The sequence below is a fragment of the Rana temporaria genome, chromosome 1, assembly GCF_905171775.1.
Source record: "Rana temporaria chromosome 1, aRanTem1.1, whole genome shotgun sequence".
Classification (NCBI taxonomy): Eukaryota; Metazoa; Chordata; class Amphibia; order Anura; family Ranidae; genus Rana; species Rana temporaria.
Window position 1 is genome coordinate 628,227,028 of NC_053489.1, and position 18,718 is coordinate 628,245,745.

The 18,718-nt window shown below is 44.5% G+C and overlaps 1 protein-coding gene across 7 annotated transcripts in view; it reads left to right on the forward strand.

The window, feature by feature from the left end:
- ABLIM2 (actin binding LIM protein family member 2) overlaps positions 1 to 17,881 on the forward strand; it is a 278,087-nt gene extending 260,206 nt beyond the window's left edge. For all 7 annotated transcript variants that reach the window (XM_040335371.1, XM_040335372.1, XM_040335370.1 and 4 more), the window contains one exon: positions 17,256 to 17,881. In XM_040335371.1, the coding sequence (XP_040191305.1) occupies positions 17,256 to 17,369 (114 nt within the window). In that variant the 3' untranslated portion in view covers positions 17,370 to 17,881. The remainder of the gene's footprint in view (positions 1 to 17,255) is intronic.
- Positions 17,882 to 18,718: the final 837 nt, after the last annotated feature.

Genomic DNA, 18,718 nt, shown 5'->3' on the forward strand with positions numbered 1-18,718 from the left:
TTTTGCAGACTTTAACACATTTCTTTCTAAGATTGCCCTGAATTTGGCTCCATCCATCTTGCTATCAACAAAAGCATCCCCACAACATGATGCTGCCACCATCATATTTCACATGGTGATGGTGTGTTCCGGGTGTTAGTTTTTCTGCCACAAGCTCAGTCAGTGTCAGTTCAGTGAGGGAGTAGGACGCTTCCCGACGAGTCTGCTCTCTCCAGGGACCAGACAGACAGCTAGCTAGTCACCGCAGACAGGCAGGCAGGCTCCTTCAATCTTTGCTGCATGAACCAACTTGCAGCCCATAGGACCGGCTCCTTCCTTCCCCCTCTCTTCAGGTAAGACCCTGTCTTTCAGGGCCATCTTTCCACCCCCAGGAATCGCTAGTGACCGTCCTTTTCAGGACAGCCACTCCAGCGATCCAAACTACGGCTTTTTACCTTTCTTTAGAGCCGTATGCACCACAATCAGTTCACCCACAATCACCCCGGCCACCCGCCGCACACAACAGCGCTTTTTTCTGGCGATCTGCGGCTCTTTCCGCATTTTTCGCGGCCGCCGCAATTAGGAAAGACCGCGGCTTCAGCCGCGGCCTAGCGGCGCGCCGCAAAAAGGTGCACTGACAGCCTGGAAATTCTCCTGGAATTGTCAGGGATCATCCCCCTATCCCTGGAGGATCCCATCCTCCCCTGGATTAACAACCAGGTCATACCCACCAAGCCAAACAGCCCCCAAACCTGAGGCCTGTGGCCCGGTCGGCGGCCATCTTGGTACTCCTCAGCTACAGTGACACCCTTCTTCCCCCCTTCCCCCCCCCATTCCAAACAGTACTTGATCCAGGGTTTTGTCCGATCGCCTTTCAGGGATCAGGAAGGAATTTTTTTCCCTGCGGCAGCACATTGGCTTAGCACTGCCAGGGTTTTTTTGCCTTCCTCTGGACCAAGACCCAAGCGAGAGGATTCAGCGAATCTTCCCTCTATCATAACTTATCCCCCCCCCCCCCCCCCGGTGACTGGCAACAATGGTTAAACTGCGATACTCTGCAGAAACGATTTGGGGTCTGAGACAATTCGCAACAGTATTACCAGCCATCACCAAAAAGGCCTTAAAAATAGACCAACTTTTGAGATTCGATCGACGATCGACCATCAAAAATTTCAACCATTTAACCCATCTCAAGCACATATCATGTGCTTTGATCAACACAAGATCGGCAGTAAAACACCGATCAGAAATCCACGATTTCTTACTACAAAACGATCTAGACTGCCTCTTTATTACAGAAAGCTGGCTCTCAGACGACTGCAACACCATTCTCGGAGAATTGGTGCCAGAAAATTATCGAATTATAAACGGAAAACAGAATAGGGCAAAGAGGAGGAGGCCTGGCGGTGATCCATAAGTTTCATATTGCAATCACTAAGCCGGTCCTTCAAAATCCTCTTCCATTTATGGAAACCCTTACGCTTCAACTTCAAACTAACCCCCAGGAGACTGTTCACAGTCTCCTCTGCTATAGGCCACCTGGGCCAAAATCGCAGCTTCTACCATCATTAACGGAGTTCATATCCACTTATACCTTTAACAGCAAACATCTTTTGGGCCAACTCCTCACAGGATACCATTGCGGATGCCTGCATTGATCACCTGGAAGGATTAGGACTACAGCAACTTATATGCGGACCCACGCATGCTTCAGGTCACACACTCGACCTAATTTTCAGACAAAATCTGAAAATAAACATTTTGGGAAATGAACCTTTGCCATGGACAGACCACCATGCAATTAGTTTCATAATTTCCAAAATTCCACCAGTTATAAAAGAACCCAAGCCGGTGACAATACACTGGGCTAGATCTCAGAAGAAGCTCCATTCGGAACTCTTAAAATCTACCTTAGGAAACCGAATCAAAACTATTCATCCTCAGTTAGCAGCCTCAGATACACTGGATGCCATAAATGCAGCTCTGCTACAGTCAGCCGACTTAGTAGCACCGAAACGCAAAGTCCGCATCCGGAAAAAAAAGTCCGGCTGGTTCAACAACCAGCTGTCCGTACTGAAGCAAGAGCGCAGAAGGGCGGAAGCCGCCTGGAAAAGAAGCCCTTCAGAAGATCACCTCATCATCTACAAGGCAACAACAACACGATATCATAAAGAAATCTTCAAAGCCAAGAAACATAATTTTTCTATGGCGATTAACAGCGCCATGAACCACCCCCGAGAACTCTTCAAGATGGTCACCCAGACCATGAATCCGGGATGTCTTGAAGTCCCCAATTCAGACACCCAAGAGTTCTGTAATGAACTATCGGATTTCTTCATCAACAACATCGAAAGAATCCGGGAAAGTATTCTGCAAAACAACACCCCCCTCAACCCCCCCCTTCAATCAACCGCAAAACACCAACAGAAACTTTCTACAATCAACAAAGTTCTCTCTGGAACCGATCTCCATCGATACCACAAAAAATATCATTGGTGCCTTGCGAAACAGCACAGCACCCAATGATATCATCCCCACCAAACTGCTGAAGGAATGTGCCGACATCCTGGCGCCTCCCATCACACAGCTTATAAACCAATCGTTTAAGGAAGGCATAGTGCCATCCCTGCTGAAAGAGGGCACAATCCAGCCCATCTTGAAAAAACCTAACTTGGATCCCAAGGACCCAACTCACCGCCGCCCCATAACAGGCCTAAATGTGCTCTCCAAGATAATGGAGAAAATAGTGGTACAACAGCTGCAACAGCATCTGGATACCCACAATCTACTCGATCCATTTCAATCAGGTTTCCGTCCCGGACACGGGACAGAAACGGCCTTACTCAAAATATGGGACGATGCCCTCGAGGCCGCAGACGAGGGAGAATCCTGTCTCCTGGTTCTGCTGGACCTAAGCGCAGCCTTTGACACAGTAGACCACAAAATGTTACTGATGCGACTGGCCGAGGTAGCCAGAGTCGCAGAAGGTGATTTACCATGGTTTTCCTCTTTTCTTGAAAACCGATCACAAACAGTGAAACTGGGATCTTTCACATCGGAAAAACGCACGGTGCCATGTGGAGTCCCCCAAGGATCCCCCCTGTCACCGGTGCTGTTCAACATCTATCTTCGCCCTCTCTTTGATATTATCAGTAGCCAAGAACTACTTTATCACTCTTATGCAGACGATAAGCAACTGTATTTTCGCATCTGCAACAAAAAGTATCATCATCTCAGTTTAGAGAAATGTCTCTCTTCGATAGAAAACTGGATGACTAAGAGTTATCTTAAACTCAACAGTTCCAAAACAGAACTTCTTATGTTTCACGCCAGCCGAAAGAGTCAACTGGCAACTACCTGGACACCGCCGCCCATTCTGGGCCAAATCATCGCCCCTAGCTCCAAAGTCAAAAGTCTAGGAGTCATTTTTGACACCTTCATGACAATGGACGCACAAATAGGGTCAGTAGTCAGCGGATCGCACCATTTGTTGCGCCTACTACGCAGACTTATTCCATTTATCCTCAAAGAAGACGTAGCAGTCGTGGTGGGAACAATCGTGAATTCCAGACTGGACTATGCAAATGCCCTTTACCTTGAGCTCCCAAAGTACCAAATCGCTCGTCTGCAAGTCGTTCAGAATACGGCCGCCAGACTTGTGACTGGGAAAAAAACATGGGAATCAATCTCACCTTCGCTGAGAACCCTTCACTGGTTGCCAGTAAAAGACAGAATTGCATTTAAAGCACTCTGCCTGACACATAAGTGCATCCATGGGAAGGCTCCGCAATATCTTTGCGACAAGATAGAACCTCACAATTCTAATCGCGTTCTGCGATCCAGCGACCAAAATCTGGTCAAGGTTCCAAAAACCAAATACAAGTCCAAAGGAGAAAGAAGGTTTGCTTTTCAGGGTCCTAGACTATGGAACGCTTTACCAACCAGCATTCGGTTGGAGGAAAACCACCTGACTTTCAGAAGACAGATCAAAACTCTGCTCTTTTGATGTCATGAGACACGAACAACAAGCGCCCAGAGGCGATTCAGTTTGAATGTGCCGCGCTATATAAGTTTTTCATTCATTCATTCACAAATAGCGTTTTGCTTTTAGGCCAAAATGTACAATTTTGTTCTCATCTGACCAGAGTACCTTCTTCCACATGTTTGCTGTGTCCCCCACATGGCTTCTCGCAAACTGCAAACGGGACTTCTTATGGCTTTCTTTCACTAATGGCTTTCTTCTTGCCACTCTTCCATAAAGACCAGATTTGTGGAGCACACAACTAATAGTTGTCCTGTGGACATATTCTCACACCTGAGCTGTGGATCTCTGCAGCTCCTCCAGAGTTACCATGGGCCTCTTGCTGGCTTCTCTGATGAATGCTCTCCTTGCCCTGCCTGTCAGTTTAGGTGGACGGCCATGTCTTGGTAGGTTTGCAATTGTGTCATACTCTTTCCATTTTCAGATGATGGATTGAATACTGCTCCGTGAGATGTTCAAAGCTTGGGATATTGTTTTATAACCTAACCCTGCTTTAAACTTCTCCACGACTTTATCCCTGACCTGTCTGATGTGTTCCTTGGCCTTCATAATGCTGTTTGTTCACTAAGCTTCTCTAACAAACCTCTGAGGGCTTCACAGAACAGCTGTATTTATACTGAATTTAAATTAGACACAGGTATTTATGAGGTAACTTCTGAAGGCAATTGGTTCCACTATATTTTTAGTTAGGGGTATCAGAGTAAAGGGAGCTGAATACAAATGCACACCACACATTTCAGATATTTATTTGTAAAAAACATTTATCAATTTCCTTCCACTTCACAATAATGTGCCACTTTGTGTTGGTCTATCACATAAAATCACAAAAAAAATACATTTACGGTTGTAATATGACATAATGTGGAAAATTAGTATGAATTATTTTTTAAGGCACTGTCTGCATTTAACTGCTAATCCATCTTAATGCCTGAAATATCTAACAAATGTAGAATAAGAAGTTATACGGTGATGGTCTCAGTAAATGTAAAGTGCTTTACAAATAGGGTTCTGCTTGATTTCAAAGTGAATTGTCTTATGTTTTATGTGTGTTATATGTAAAATAAATTCAAGTACCCATACCCCAGAAGAATGGGAAAAATAATTTAACTACCCATACCCACAAAGGACCTTCTTGGGTATGAGTACTTTAAATTATTTTATCTCTTGATAAGTTTTTACTTTCTTAAACATGGTTATTTGGGTGAGATACTGTTTGTCAAGCTAAGTTGGCTTTGAATCTGGTCTACATTATGTAAGCAAATAGTGCATGAATGGGCAAAGGCTGGCAGTATGGCTTTAGGGAGCTACTGTGTTTCCCCAAAAATAAGACCGGGTCTTATATTAATTTTGGCTACAAAAGACACAATAGGGCTTATTTTCGGTGTAGGTCTTACCATTTAATGTGCTGTCTTCTCTCTCCCTGCCTGACTGGAATCCCCAGTATGAACTGAGGTAAAATGCTTGTAAAATCCTATAATCCACTCTATTACAGTATATAATGTACAATGTGTGTGTTTCTGTAAAATAATTGTGCCAAATACCTTTGTTATAGTGCTGCTCTGCACTCCTGTAAAACACACATTGTACATTATATTATACTGTAAAATAGTGGATTATAGGATTTTACAAGCATTTTAAACAAGGGCTTATTTTTGGGGTAGGGCTTATATCGCAACCCTCCTGGAAAATAACACTAGGTCTTATTTTCAGGGGAACAGGAGATTAAGCCTTTTAGCATCCACAGTGCCTTGTAGTATAGAGACAAAGCCCTTATACAGCCTAAGGGGGACAGGTTTGTCCTCTATTGTCCACAGTCTCACTGCTCCTTCAGATGTGGATATTTTAAGACCAGTTATATCAGCCAAAGGTGGGATGCCACTATTAGTGGTATCCTTGGGCTACACGGTTTCTCCCTCAATTTAGCATTTTATAGTAGACTATATGGCACTATTTTTATGTATTTTTTGAAAAGTTTTATCAATTTTGCTATGTGGCACTATTTTTGACATTTTAATTGGGTTCAATAAAATTAATGTTTTTAGCCCAGTGGTTTTTGGTGAGCTGGTAGGTGCACCCCTGTTCATGTTAAAGTATTGTTCACTCTTAGTCCAAAGAGGAGTCAAGGGATGGGACAGTGGCACTTATAGTTAAGTCCATATATATTTGGACATTCTTTTGGCTCTGTATGCCACCAGAATAAAATTAAACAAAACAATCCAAATTAATTTGAAGTGAAAAAGGTTCAGCTTTAATTTAAGGGGTTGAACATAAATATCAAGTACACATATTAGGAACTGCAACCAATTTTATACGCAGTTCCCCCATTTTCAGGGGCTTAAATGTAATTAGACAAATGAATATAATTATAAATAAAATGTTAATGTTTAATATTTTGTAGGGTAACCTTTACTGGCAATGACTACCTGAAGTCTGGAACCCATGGACATTACCAAAGACTAGGGATGAGCTTTCGTATTCGAGTCAAACTCATGTCCGACTCGAACATTGTATGTTCGATCGTTCATCGAATTACGAATGTTTTGGGCCGTTCGCGCAAAATTCGAGTGGCGTGTCACGGCCCATAATTCACTGCGGCACCGCAGTGCATTGCTGGCTGATGATTGGCCAAGCATGCACTATGACCCGCATGCTTGGCCAATGACAGCGTGCAAAAAACGGAGAGCCATAATTGGCAAAAGCCAGTGTGGCTTTGGCCAATTATGGCTCAGGGGGTTTAGTACACGCCCCACACTATATAATGCTGCCTTGGAAGTCGGCCTTGTGTAGTGTGTTGGTGGTTTACAGAGAGAGAGAGAGAGAGAGAGTGTGTCATTTTTTGGAGTTAGATAGAGCAGGTAGGCAGGCTAGTCAGTTAGAGTTACAGTGTGTAGAGGATATATATGCATCCCAGGTGTTGTATATATATTTATACACTGTATTGAGTTTAGCTAGATCTGCAATTCCTAATTTACTGACAGGCAGGCAGGTGATTGTGCTATCTGCAGTATTTTCACGTGGTGTACTGTCTGTCTCCTCTGTACTGTGTGCACCTAAAGCTACGTCAATAGATTTGCTGGTGTTTCTCATATTAATTCCTAAAGACAGTAAAACTGCACGATTCTGGGAAAAATGAGAATCACAATTCTTTTGCTTAGAATGAAGATCACGATTCTCTCACGATTCTCAAAAAAATGCATGGTGCTTTTGTTAGCATGCATTTTTTTTTATTTACACGCACAGAGTATGTGCCTTGCTGCAGGACAGCCTATTAATTTGAGAATTAACTGCCTGCCACCCCTCAATAGCACCATTTAATGTGTGTAAATAAAAAAAAAATCACAAAAAAAAAATGCATGCTAACAAAAGCACCATGCATTTTGATGCAGCGGCATTAAAAAATAAAATAAAAAAAAGGCCCATGCACTTTGGTGCTATTGAGGGGTGGCAGGCAGTTCATTCTAAAATTAATAGGCTGTTCTGCAGCAAGGCACATACTCTGATGCATCACATAGATGTGAAGTTAAACCTTTAAAACACAGTCAGGAGGCCGAGGGGCACCAAAAACCCCAAATTTTCGAAAAATCATTTGTCATTGGGGCAGGAAGTGAGGTGCAATCTTCTGAACAGATGCGCACAGACAGCAAAACAAATGTTACAGGGGTGATAACCCCTCTCTATGTTTTACAAAAAGCTTAAAAAATAGATTTTTTGGCTGGAGCTACACTTTAAAAAAGTACCAGTTCAAAATTACAAACAGATTATACTTAACAACAAACCTACAGTCCCTGTCTTGTTTGCACCACCTGTATACTGCTGTTAACAGTATATAGGGCCAAAGGGGCTGGTAATGACCTGGGGGGAGGGGGGCGGGGAAACCCATGCTATTTTTCTCAATGATTTTCATCCATATTGCAGACATTACATTAAAGCCGCAAGCAGTTTTAAATTACTTTTTTCTTATAGTAACACCCAGCAGGTACAATATTTCAATTTTTTTTTCACTTTATCATTAAAATCACTGCTCCAGAAAAAAACGACCGTTTTTAAAACGAATTTCAGGAGTAACTAAATACATTTATGTTTCGGACGAAAACAAAATTACGAAACAAAATATTTCAGTGTGCACATGTCTAGTGTTTAGGTGAGACCTTATATTATATGGTTTTGGTAAATCTAAAGAAAAGTTGTAGAAGAAAATTGTATAATGTATGGCCAGCCTTAGAATCAACTGCAGACCTTTTACCTGCTTAATTGATGAAGAAATGAAGGAGTAGCCCACACCTGGCCATGAAACAGCTTTTGATTCAAATGTCCAATTACTTTTGGTTTCTTGAAAAAAGGGGGGGGGGCTAATCTTAAGAGCTGTAATTCCTAAACCCTTCCTCCGAATTGGATGTGCATACCCTCAAATTAAACCTGAGAGTGTGCACTTTCAGCCTATATCCATTATAGAACTATGGCTTGATTATGTTTTGGTAAATACATGAAAAAACTAAAATTGTGCCTGTGTCCAAATATATATGGGTTTGTTGCATTCGTTAGACTAGTGGGACAGTGATGGGGATAGGTTAATTAGAAGAATATGTGTGTTATGTAGATAGGAAAAACAGTCCCTACATGATGTCTTTAGCTGTTTGTTGGAGGGGCTCTTTATATGAGGCTGCTGGTGGAGGAAGCTGCATTTGTTTTGGACTGATAAGTGACCCCTTGGCAGCCTCTCTAAGACATGAAGCTTCTGAAGATCCTTTAGTCACAGTGCTGTTTATGTAGCATTAATTCTGATCAGCTTGGCTTGGGCCAGGTGTGGATTTGGCTTTTGCTATTCTGAAGAGATCATACACTTCAAAGACATCCCAGAGTCCATGGGGTGAGAGAGGGGACTGAAAAATAAATCCAGCAGCCATGGAGGCATGAGTGTATGTGAGGTAATGTTAGGTCCGGGAGAAGATTTTTTACAATGCAAAACACCTGTATCAATATGACGGTCTTAAAGGGTCAGTCTGCCCAAAACACTCACTTCTGTGTTGACTGGATACTGGAAATCTGGGTTGTCCAATGGCTACATCTACCTCTCAGGAACACCAGCAGTGAGGTATCCTCTCCAGAGTTCCTGACTTTGCACGTTGCTTAACTACTTGCCGACCAGCCGCCGCAGTTATACGACAGCAGGTCGGCTCGGCTGTGCGAGATCACATAGCTATACGTCATCTCGCTATGCAGCCAATAGGGGCGCGTGCGCTCGCCCCTGGTCCCGCCACGCGTGCCCGGCGGGCGCGATCGCCCCCAGGCACCCGCGATCGCTTGTTACAGAGCGAGAACCAGGGGGAGAAATGAGTGTTCGCGATCTGTCATTTCCCCAAGTCAGTCCCACCCCCCCTTCAGTTAGAACACACCTAGGGAACAGCGCAAAAAATAAAAACCGCAGAGGTGATCAAATACCACCAAAAGAAAGCTCTATTTGTGGGGAAAAAAGGACGCCAATTTTGTTTGGGAGCCACATCGCAGGACTGCGCAATTATCAGTTAAAGTGACGCAGTGCCGAATCGCAAAAAGTAGCCGGTCATTGACCAGCAATATGGTCCGGGGCTGAAGTGGTTAAGTAGACTATCATTAGTCACAAGTAAAATCCTGCAGGCAGAGTGAGACTCTTTCATAATGAATGTTATAACAGGCAGAACCGGGAACCTTCAGAGGCAAAAATATTACCACAGCTGTGCAGTTGTCTATTCAAACCAGGAATACCTTTAAAGAGCCATTCCATTCAAAACTGAGTTCCTGGCTCAAGTTCAAGAAAAGGCACGGAATGGAAGTGGTTTAAGTAGCGCAGTGCTGAATAACAAAAAAATGCCTAGGTCATGAAGGCAGGTAAAATATTCCAGAGTTGAAGTGGTTAACAAACTTAAAAAAAAAAAAAAAACTGTACAGATTTTTTTTTTTAACCACTTCCCGACCGCCGCATGTAGATATACGTCGGCAGAATGGCACGTACAGGCACGTTGGCGTACCTGTACGTCCCTGCCTAGACGTGGGTCGGGGGTCCGATCGGGACCCCCCCCTACATGCGGCGGTCAGATTCCCGCGGGGAGCGATCCGGGATGACGGCGCGGCTATTCGTTTATAGCCGCTCCGTCGCGATCGCTCCCCGGAGCTGAAGAACGGGGAGAGCCGTATGTAAACACGGCTTCCCCATGCTTCACTGTGGCGGCGTATCGATCGAGTGATCCCTTTTATAGGGAGACTCGATCGATGACGTCAGTCCTACAGCCACACCCCCCTACAGTTGTAAACACACACTAGGTGAACCCTAACTCCTACAGCGCCCCCTGTGGTTAACTCCCAAACTGCAACTGTCATTTTCACAATAAACAATGCAGTTTAAATGCATTTTTTGCTGTGAAAATGACAATGGTCCCAAAAATGTGTCAAAATTGGCCGATGTGTCCGCCATAATGTCGCAGTCACGAAAAAAATCACTGATCGCCGCCATTAGTAGTAAAAAAAAAAAATAATAAAACTATCCCCTATTTTGTAAACGCTATAAATTGTGCGCAAACCAATCGATAAACGCTTATTGCGATTTTTTTTACCAAAAATAGGTAGAAGAATACGTATCGACCTAAACTGAGGAAAAAAAATTATATGTTTTTGGGGGATATTTATTATAGCAAAAAGTAAAAAATATTGCATTTTTTTCAAAATTGTCGCTCTATTTTTGTTTATAGCGCAAAAAATAAAAACCGCAGAGGTGTTCAAATACCACCAAAAGAAAGCTCTATTTGTGGGGGAAAAAGGACGCCAATTTTGTTTGGGAGCCATGTCGCACGACCGTGCAATTGTCTGTTAAAGCGACGCAGTGCCGAATTGTAAAAACCCCTTGGGTCATTTAGCAGCATATTGGTCCGGTCCTTAAGTGGTTAAATATCTGCCTGTAATTCCTCATTATAGCAATGCAGACATGAGCGCAGATTATTGTGGATTAGAATGTCAGTTTATGTGTACTAGCAGCCCTTCCAGCCTTCAGAAACAGAGACAGAACTGTTAATAGATTGTGTTTAAAGATCTGCTAGAGAAAAGCTTTGCCATTACGAAGTATAGAAAGGTTATTGTTTAGAGTAGAGTTCTTCCTTACTTCCTACTGTTAAGTGTTGACCTAAATGTTCCTATCTTCACAGGATGGAGGGGAGATCTGCCAGAGTTTTTGTTTTAGAGGAAATACAGACCATACGATGTGGTTACTTTAGCAAGTATGATCTCACCGCAGCAGCATTCCCAGCATATTAATATATTTTACATGTTGACTGAGTTTTCCATACTGCCAGCAAATAGTGTTAGAGTCCACCCACGCATTATTATTATACAGTAAACACAATGGAGAGGAGTGTTCCTGTTGTGTTCATAGAAGGGGGGCCCCAGCGTCATCTTCAGTGGAAGCTAAAATTATGTTACCTGTGTCTGGTTTTGGGAAATATTATGTACCTTAGACCAGTGGTCCCCAACCTTTTTGGCACCGGGGACCAGCTGCGTGGAATTTTTTTTTGCCAAGGCCCGGTTGGGGGGAGGTTGGGGATGGCATGCGGGGGGTAAGCGATTTTTTGCGGGCAATTTGTCAGCGCATTATTTCTATTATTACATTGTAGTAATAAATGAAAAAGTTAAACCCACCATAATGCAGAATCAGTGGGAGCTTTGAGCGTGTCACTTGCCATCTAGTAGGTAGATTCAGGTACATTTGCCTAACTTTGCGGCGGTGTAGCTTAAGGAATTTAAGCTACGCTGCCGTAAGTTAGCCAGGCAAGTACATGATTCACAATGTACTTACCTGCTAAGTTACGGCGGCGTAGCCTAAATCGGCAGGCGTAAGGGCGCCTAATTCAAATGTGTTTGAGGGGGGCGTGTTTTATGTTAATGGGGCTTGACCTTACGTTTTTTACGAACTGCGCATGCGCCGGGCGCCTACATTTCCCAGTGTGCATTGCGGCTAAGTACGCCGCACGGGCCTATTGATTTCGCCGTGGACGTAAACAACGTAAATCCCGATTCACGGACGACTTACGCAAACGATGTAAAAAATTCGAATTTCGACACGGGAACGGCGGCCATACTTAACATTACTATTCCATGTAGGGCTAAGCTCTAACTTTAGGCGGCCTATCTCTAACGTAAACGGCGTAAAAGTACTGCGTCGGCCGGGCGTACGTTCGTGAATCGGCGTATCTACTCATTTACATATTCTACGCCGACCGCAATGGAAGCGCCACCTAGCGGCCATCCGAAATATTGCAATCTAAGATAGGACGCCGCAAGCCGTCGTATTTTAGATATGTTTAAGCGTATCTCTGTTTGAGCATACACTTAAACATAAGTCGGCGTAGATTCTGAGTTAGGTCGGCTTATCTACTGATAAGCCGGCCTAACTCTTACTGAATCTACCTATAAGTCTGTCAGAATTTCCGATGGGGCTTACACACGGTCGGAATATCCGATGAAAAAATTCTGTCAGACTTTTTCCGATCGTGTGTACAAGGCATTAGGCATACATTTGTGGCCTATGAGAACAGGCAGAAGAAGGGCAGGGGAATGACTTTTCGCTATGTCAGACCACTCCCTTCTGTAAATTGCGCAAACAATAAACACAATGGCTCAACCTTCAGAAAACTGTTTAAATTATGGAATTTAACCTGCACTCACAAGGGTTCTAGGCAAATTCGGGCATTGTGAGCATGGTAAAGAAGATTCTTTATACTTGGGGGGGTTGATGTAGTCCTGAATTACAGCGATGATGTCCTTAGGTTTTCAGCTAGAATTTAGGAGAATGGTTTTGGAAGAAATTCCTGAATAGCAGAGCAAAGCAATTTGACTGCTCTGGTTTCAACAATCAAAGGACAGAGACTTCTGGTGCTGGTTAAGTGCAGAGAGAGAGATCACTCTAATCGTTGATTTAAAGGTATTGTATCATGTGGTACTACAAGTAACAGCAAGGGGAATGGAAGTAATGATGTCTGTATACAGTGTCTATGTATATGGATAAACTTGTCCTGTAGTGCTACAGGTCACAGCAAGGTGATTGGAGACAATGGTGTCTGTATGCAGTGTCTATGTAGATGGATGAACTTGTACTGTAGCACTACAGGTAACAGCAAGGTGAATGGAGACAATGATGTCTGTATACAGTGTCTATGTAGATGGATGAACTTGTACTGTAGCACTACAGGTAACAGCAAGGTAAATTGAGACAATGGTGTCTGTATACAGACAAGTGCCCGCTCATCGATACTGCAATGGATGAAGCTGGTCACTCTCCCTTAGTGTTTTGGCTCAGGGAATGGTGTCTGGCCTAGGCCACACTGTGCCACAGTCCACCCAGATTAGCTGCAATGTGATCCATATGACGCAGAAGCGGCCTCCAGGCTGCCACTGGACAGTAAAACAATACTGTCCACAGATGCCTCAAAGATACAAGTGTGGTGACTCTTCTTCTTCTTGTGCAGGCCTCAACTCAGCCTCAGCACTCTTCAACATAGAGTCCCTGCTTGCATACCCAGGCCAGGGTCCCCAGAGAGCGATCTAGGCAGGGATGGACTGGCCATTGGGACTACAGGGAGTTTCCCGGTGGGCCGATGGCTCAGTGGGCTGGCTTCAGTGACAGCGGACCGCCGCCCCCCTCCGCTCCTCTGTCTCTCCCTTCCTGCAGCGCTCACCTCCTCTCCCTCTCCGCAGCGCTCACCTGGGGGGACAAAGAAGTAGGGGGAGGACCAGAGGAGCAGGGGGACCGACAGAGGAGCATGGGGGAGAGGACAGACAGCTGACTCAACAGCCATGGCCTGGGAGTTTCTCCCTTCTGCCTAATCTTGTCCCATGGGGGGGAGCACTGAACTGATTCTTTGCCCCGGGTGAAATAATGTCTAGCTTCCCCACTGGTACTGCCTATAAGAGTACCAGTACCAGCCGTTCTACTCTAATAAAGTAGAATGGCTAGTGGCTAGTGAAGGGGAAGAGGGGGCTTGGGTGGCCGGGGGGGGGGGGGGTGCGGGAGTTGTCCGGCCGCCATGGGAGAGACCTGTCAAAGTGGGCCAGTCTGGATGAAGGCCAGGGCCAAATTTTTGTCCCAGTCCAGCCCTGGATCTAGGCCTAGACAAACCCCTTGTATCTTCTCTCCCAGCAGCCTGTTCTTTCTTCTCAGTCTCTGGTAGCTGTCGTTTTAAAGCAGTTCAGCTGAAAGGGAAATCCCAGCAGTCTAAACTACACATCCCAGTATGCTTTGCTCTGCTTTAGTTATTACATTCCGGATGTGATAGCTCAAGCTCAACACTAGAGGGAAACAGCTTCACAACAGTAAGGCTGCACAATGACTCCTGATTGCAGGCTGGCTACACAAACTATAAAAAACGTTTGGTTTTTCAAAATTTTCAGTCTTTATTGTTTATTTAGCAAAAAATAGAAAACCCAGTGGCGATTAAATACCACCAAAAGGAGGCCTGCTTTGTGTGAAATAATGATACAAATTTTGCTTGGGTACAATGTTGAATGACCGTGCGACTGTTATTCAAAGTGCGACAGCACCAAAAGCTGAAAACTGCCCTGGTTAGGAAGGGGTTAAAAGTGTCCGGTAAGCAACTGGTTAACTGAACAAGCTGAAGTTAGAAGCTGATTGGCTGCCATGCACAGCTGCACCAAATTTTGCACTCCCCAGTTTTAGTAAATCAACCCCCAATGTTTGCTTCACAGAGAAAATGAGAGTGTGATGTAACTGGAAGTAATTATGAAGACTTCTGGATGTCTGATGTCAGCTTTTCTTCACTGGACACTACAGAGGGGGTCAGAGCAAACTGCAACCTAGACTCCAACCCTTAAAGCAGTATTAAAACCAAAAATGAAATATATTGTAGCGTACCAATCATTAGGTGTCGTGGCTGCCATCGTTTTCCTTTTTTAGGCTTTTTTCCCCCCTCTGTTTTTACCTGGTGATCTGCCTAGCAACACACCTCCTGTAAGGAAGAATTGCCACTATAAGTCCCAGTCCGTTAAAGCACACGCCCTTTTAGGAACTTACAGGTTCTGGCTCTGCAACGAATTAGGAAGGAAGAAAAAATCCTGGATGGCTGCACACCGTTAACGCCCCTTTCACACTGGGGCGGGAGGTACGTCGGCGGTAAAGCGGCGCTATTTTAGCGGCACTTTACCGCCAATTTTGCAGGGCGGTTTTACACAGAGGGCTTTCACACTGGAGACACAGCAGCGGATGTTTAGGGTCGGTTTGCAGGCGCTATTTTTAGTGCCTGCAAACCGCTCCAGTGCGAAAGGGGTCTAAAGGCATCTTTATTTATATCTTGTGTAGCAGATGAAATCCAAATACAGTCATTTCATGTCACAGAAAACAGGAAAAGCTCTTGTTACAGAAAACAGGAAAAGCACTGACGCGTTTCACACCATATGAAGGTGCTTAATCATAGCTGATTAAAATCAGTGAGCCAATCACACAAGCAGGAAATTACATTTCCTGAGGGGCGTTCTGTGCACCACCTGTGTATAGAACGTCTCCAGGTAGCCATGTTGCATTGAATTTTACAGAAAATTACAGCGCTGCAGATGGAAAAGGAAAGGTCATTTCAAATACCATTTAGTTTGAATATGACTTGTGTAGCAATTGTTTATCATATATATATATATATATATATATATATATATATATATATATACCGTATATATATATATATATATGGATAAAGATGTTATAGTTGCGCTAAATAAACCTGATTAAGTGTTTGAATAGAAATATTGAGAATACCTATAAGTAAATCAGAATACAATGTACCACTAGTGACAAATTACTCTGTTAATATAGGTAAAATTCACCATACATATACATACAAATACATCAAAAATTGCTGAGAAAAAAATGTACTTATATGCCAAACAGGTTTGGAGAACCGTAAGGCCTCGTACACACGACCGAACATGTCCGCTGAAACTGGTCCGGCGGACATGTCCGCTGGCCCGAGAACCCGCGCATGACGTCGAAGTGATTCGACGCATGCGTGGAAGCATTAAACTTCCGGGTTCGCGCGCGTCGCCGCCACGTCACCGCGTCGTCTGTCCGTGGGAAAATTGGTCTGATGGTGTGTACAGCCATCAGACCAAATGATCCCAGCGGACATGTCCGATGAAAACGGTCCGCGGACCGTTTTCACCGGACAGATCCGCTTGTCTGTACGAGGCCTAATAAGTGTCCGTGTTTAAAACAAACAGAAAGTGTCCAAAAGAAGAAAAAAATAAGTGACCATAAGTAAAAGGACAAAATCTTCTATGTCCAAAGAGGAATAGTCCAATTCCACACGAATGGCAAGTTAGGAGTGCAAGAACAGGAAGTGAGACTGCTGTACACCACCACCACACTGAATTCTTCCTCAGGTGTCACACAAAATAATAAGGGGGACCCTTACCACATAAGTTGGACCTCAGATGTCAAGGTCATATGCGCTTGTGCAGATATTAACCTCTGCAAGGGTTAGAATGGTGAACCGGAATGTCCAAACCACCAAGCTCCTCAGGGTCTCCTCTGGAGTTAGCAATGGGGTTCCCGTAGTGTCGCTCTCTCTGAAATGGACGTCATTTATGACGAAACTGGTCAGGGCGGTGCTGCGTATCGACGTTACCACAGAAAAAGTTCCCCCGGCGGATAAGGCCCCGCCCCCCGTATTGCGTAGGCGCGTCACAAGTCACTGCGTTTCTGAAAGAAGCCGAACATGTAGAGCTGCGAGTCGGCTCTATACGGCGCCTGCGCACCGGCTAGGAGCTGTGTAGAGCTGACTGCGCAGGCGCCGTATAGAGCTTCTTCTTTCGGAAACGCCGTGACTCGTGATGCGCCTACGCAATACGGGGGGCGGGGCCTTATCCGCCGGGGGGAACTTTTTCTGAAAGGACGTCAATCATCTGGGCGACCTCCCAGAGGACATTCCTCCTCAGCATAGAAACGCCTACTCCCGCGGGGAGAAGTAGCCGGAAGCCAGATTGGAAATATAGATTATACGGTATGTACAGCGTAAAAAAAATGCGGACTGTACATGTTAGAAGTATAAAGAAGTTGGTCTGATATAGATGTTATTTGGGTGAACCTCCGCTTTAAATGCACATGTGCACACGCCAGGACTTTAGTTGTGTTGATGGATCTCTGAAAACGTTGGAGAAATGTATACTGCTGATGCACTTTACATGTGGTCTTGGTTCTCTATTACAGAGACACTTGTCACCGGAGGAATTTCAGCAAGTCTTTGGGATGAATATTGAATTGTTTGACCGCCTTGCACTGTGGAAGAAGAATGACCTAAAGAAGAAAGCTTTGCTTTTCTAGCCTCTGCTACACTCCCACAGCCGCCTGAACTACAACCTGCTCCCGCCGTCACCGCGTTGCAACTCTTGTTTCGGAAGAGAAAGGCAAAACAGATCTCCGGGGGCCCGGCACCTTTTTCCAGCCATGCCAACATCCACTCTTTGCTTTATTAACAGTATTCTGCGCAGCCCAAGAACACAACCCCACTGATCACTGTAAATGAGGATTACTACATCTGTATGTATAGCTCATGTATTGTGTCATTCAGATTGGTTTGATGTATGTATTGAAGGCCAAAGACTCCCATGTCAGCCATGTTTGCACTTCTAATTATTACGCGTTGTCCAGAGATCAACTTTTTCCCCGTGTTCTAAAAACAGCGTGTGCTTGTGGCATCCATGCAACTTCCAAAAAATGAATGTACACATTGCAGCAGCCAATGAGAATTTATAGATCTGACTTCAGCAATGTGTAATCTAACTGTTCTTTACACTGCCAAAATGTGTTATTGACAAAGTAAAAGAAGAAACGTATTATCTTTTCTTTTTAAAGTGTACCTGTCAGTCATGCAAAGTATAGAGGGGTATTTTTGGGGTATTTTTTGGGAGTCAAACCTATCTACCCTTTATATTATTTTATTTTTTTTGCCTACATGGGTTCGCTTTAAAGCTGGCCATAGGTGCATCAAGTCTCAGCCGGTTCAGCAAGGACCAGCCAGGATTCAATCCATCTATGGGCAGGCTGGTTGATCAACTTCTATAGCAGCTGGCAATGATCATTGTGTTCTGCCAGCATGGAAGGCTCTCTGCTGGCAGAACACAGTAGTGCTGTGGGAGGGATTCCCCCAACAAAACTGACAGTGTTAATGGGAGAATCAAGTGATTTTCAAATCGCATTATCTGTGGCCAGCCTTAAGCCTGGTACACACTACAGTTTTTTTTTTTTTGTGCAACCCGCGCGAAAACTGGCATCTCCAGTTGGGAACCACTGTACTATCCATACAAGGTTAGCCCAGTGATCTCCCCCGCTGAGCTGTTGTGTTCTAAGAGGGGGACAGCCACCCCTCCAGAACCCTCAGATCAGCACTCTCTGCCATTGGCCGACATACACACAGGCAAAATGTCCCTTGACATTCTGTATGTGTGTACAGGGCTTTAGACCCTTTCACAAAGAGGAGACTCTGATTAAATCAGCAAGGAATCTGCCCACTGATCCCCTGCTGATCTGAGCAGAGTGGGTGGATGACACATTGGCCCAGATTCTCAAAGGGCTTACGACGGCGCCGTAAGTCCTAATCTGGGCCGTCGTATCTATGCAACTGATTCTTAGAATCAGTTACGCATAGATATCCATTAGATCCGACAGGTGTA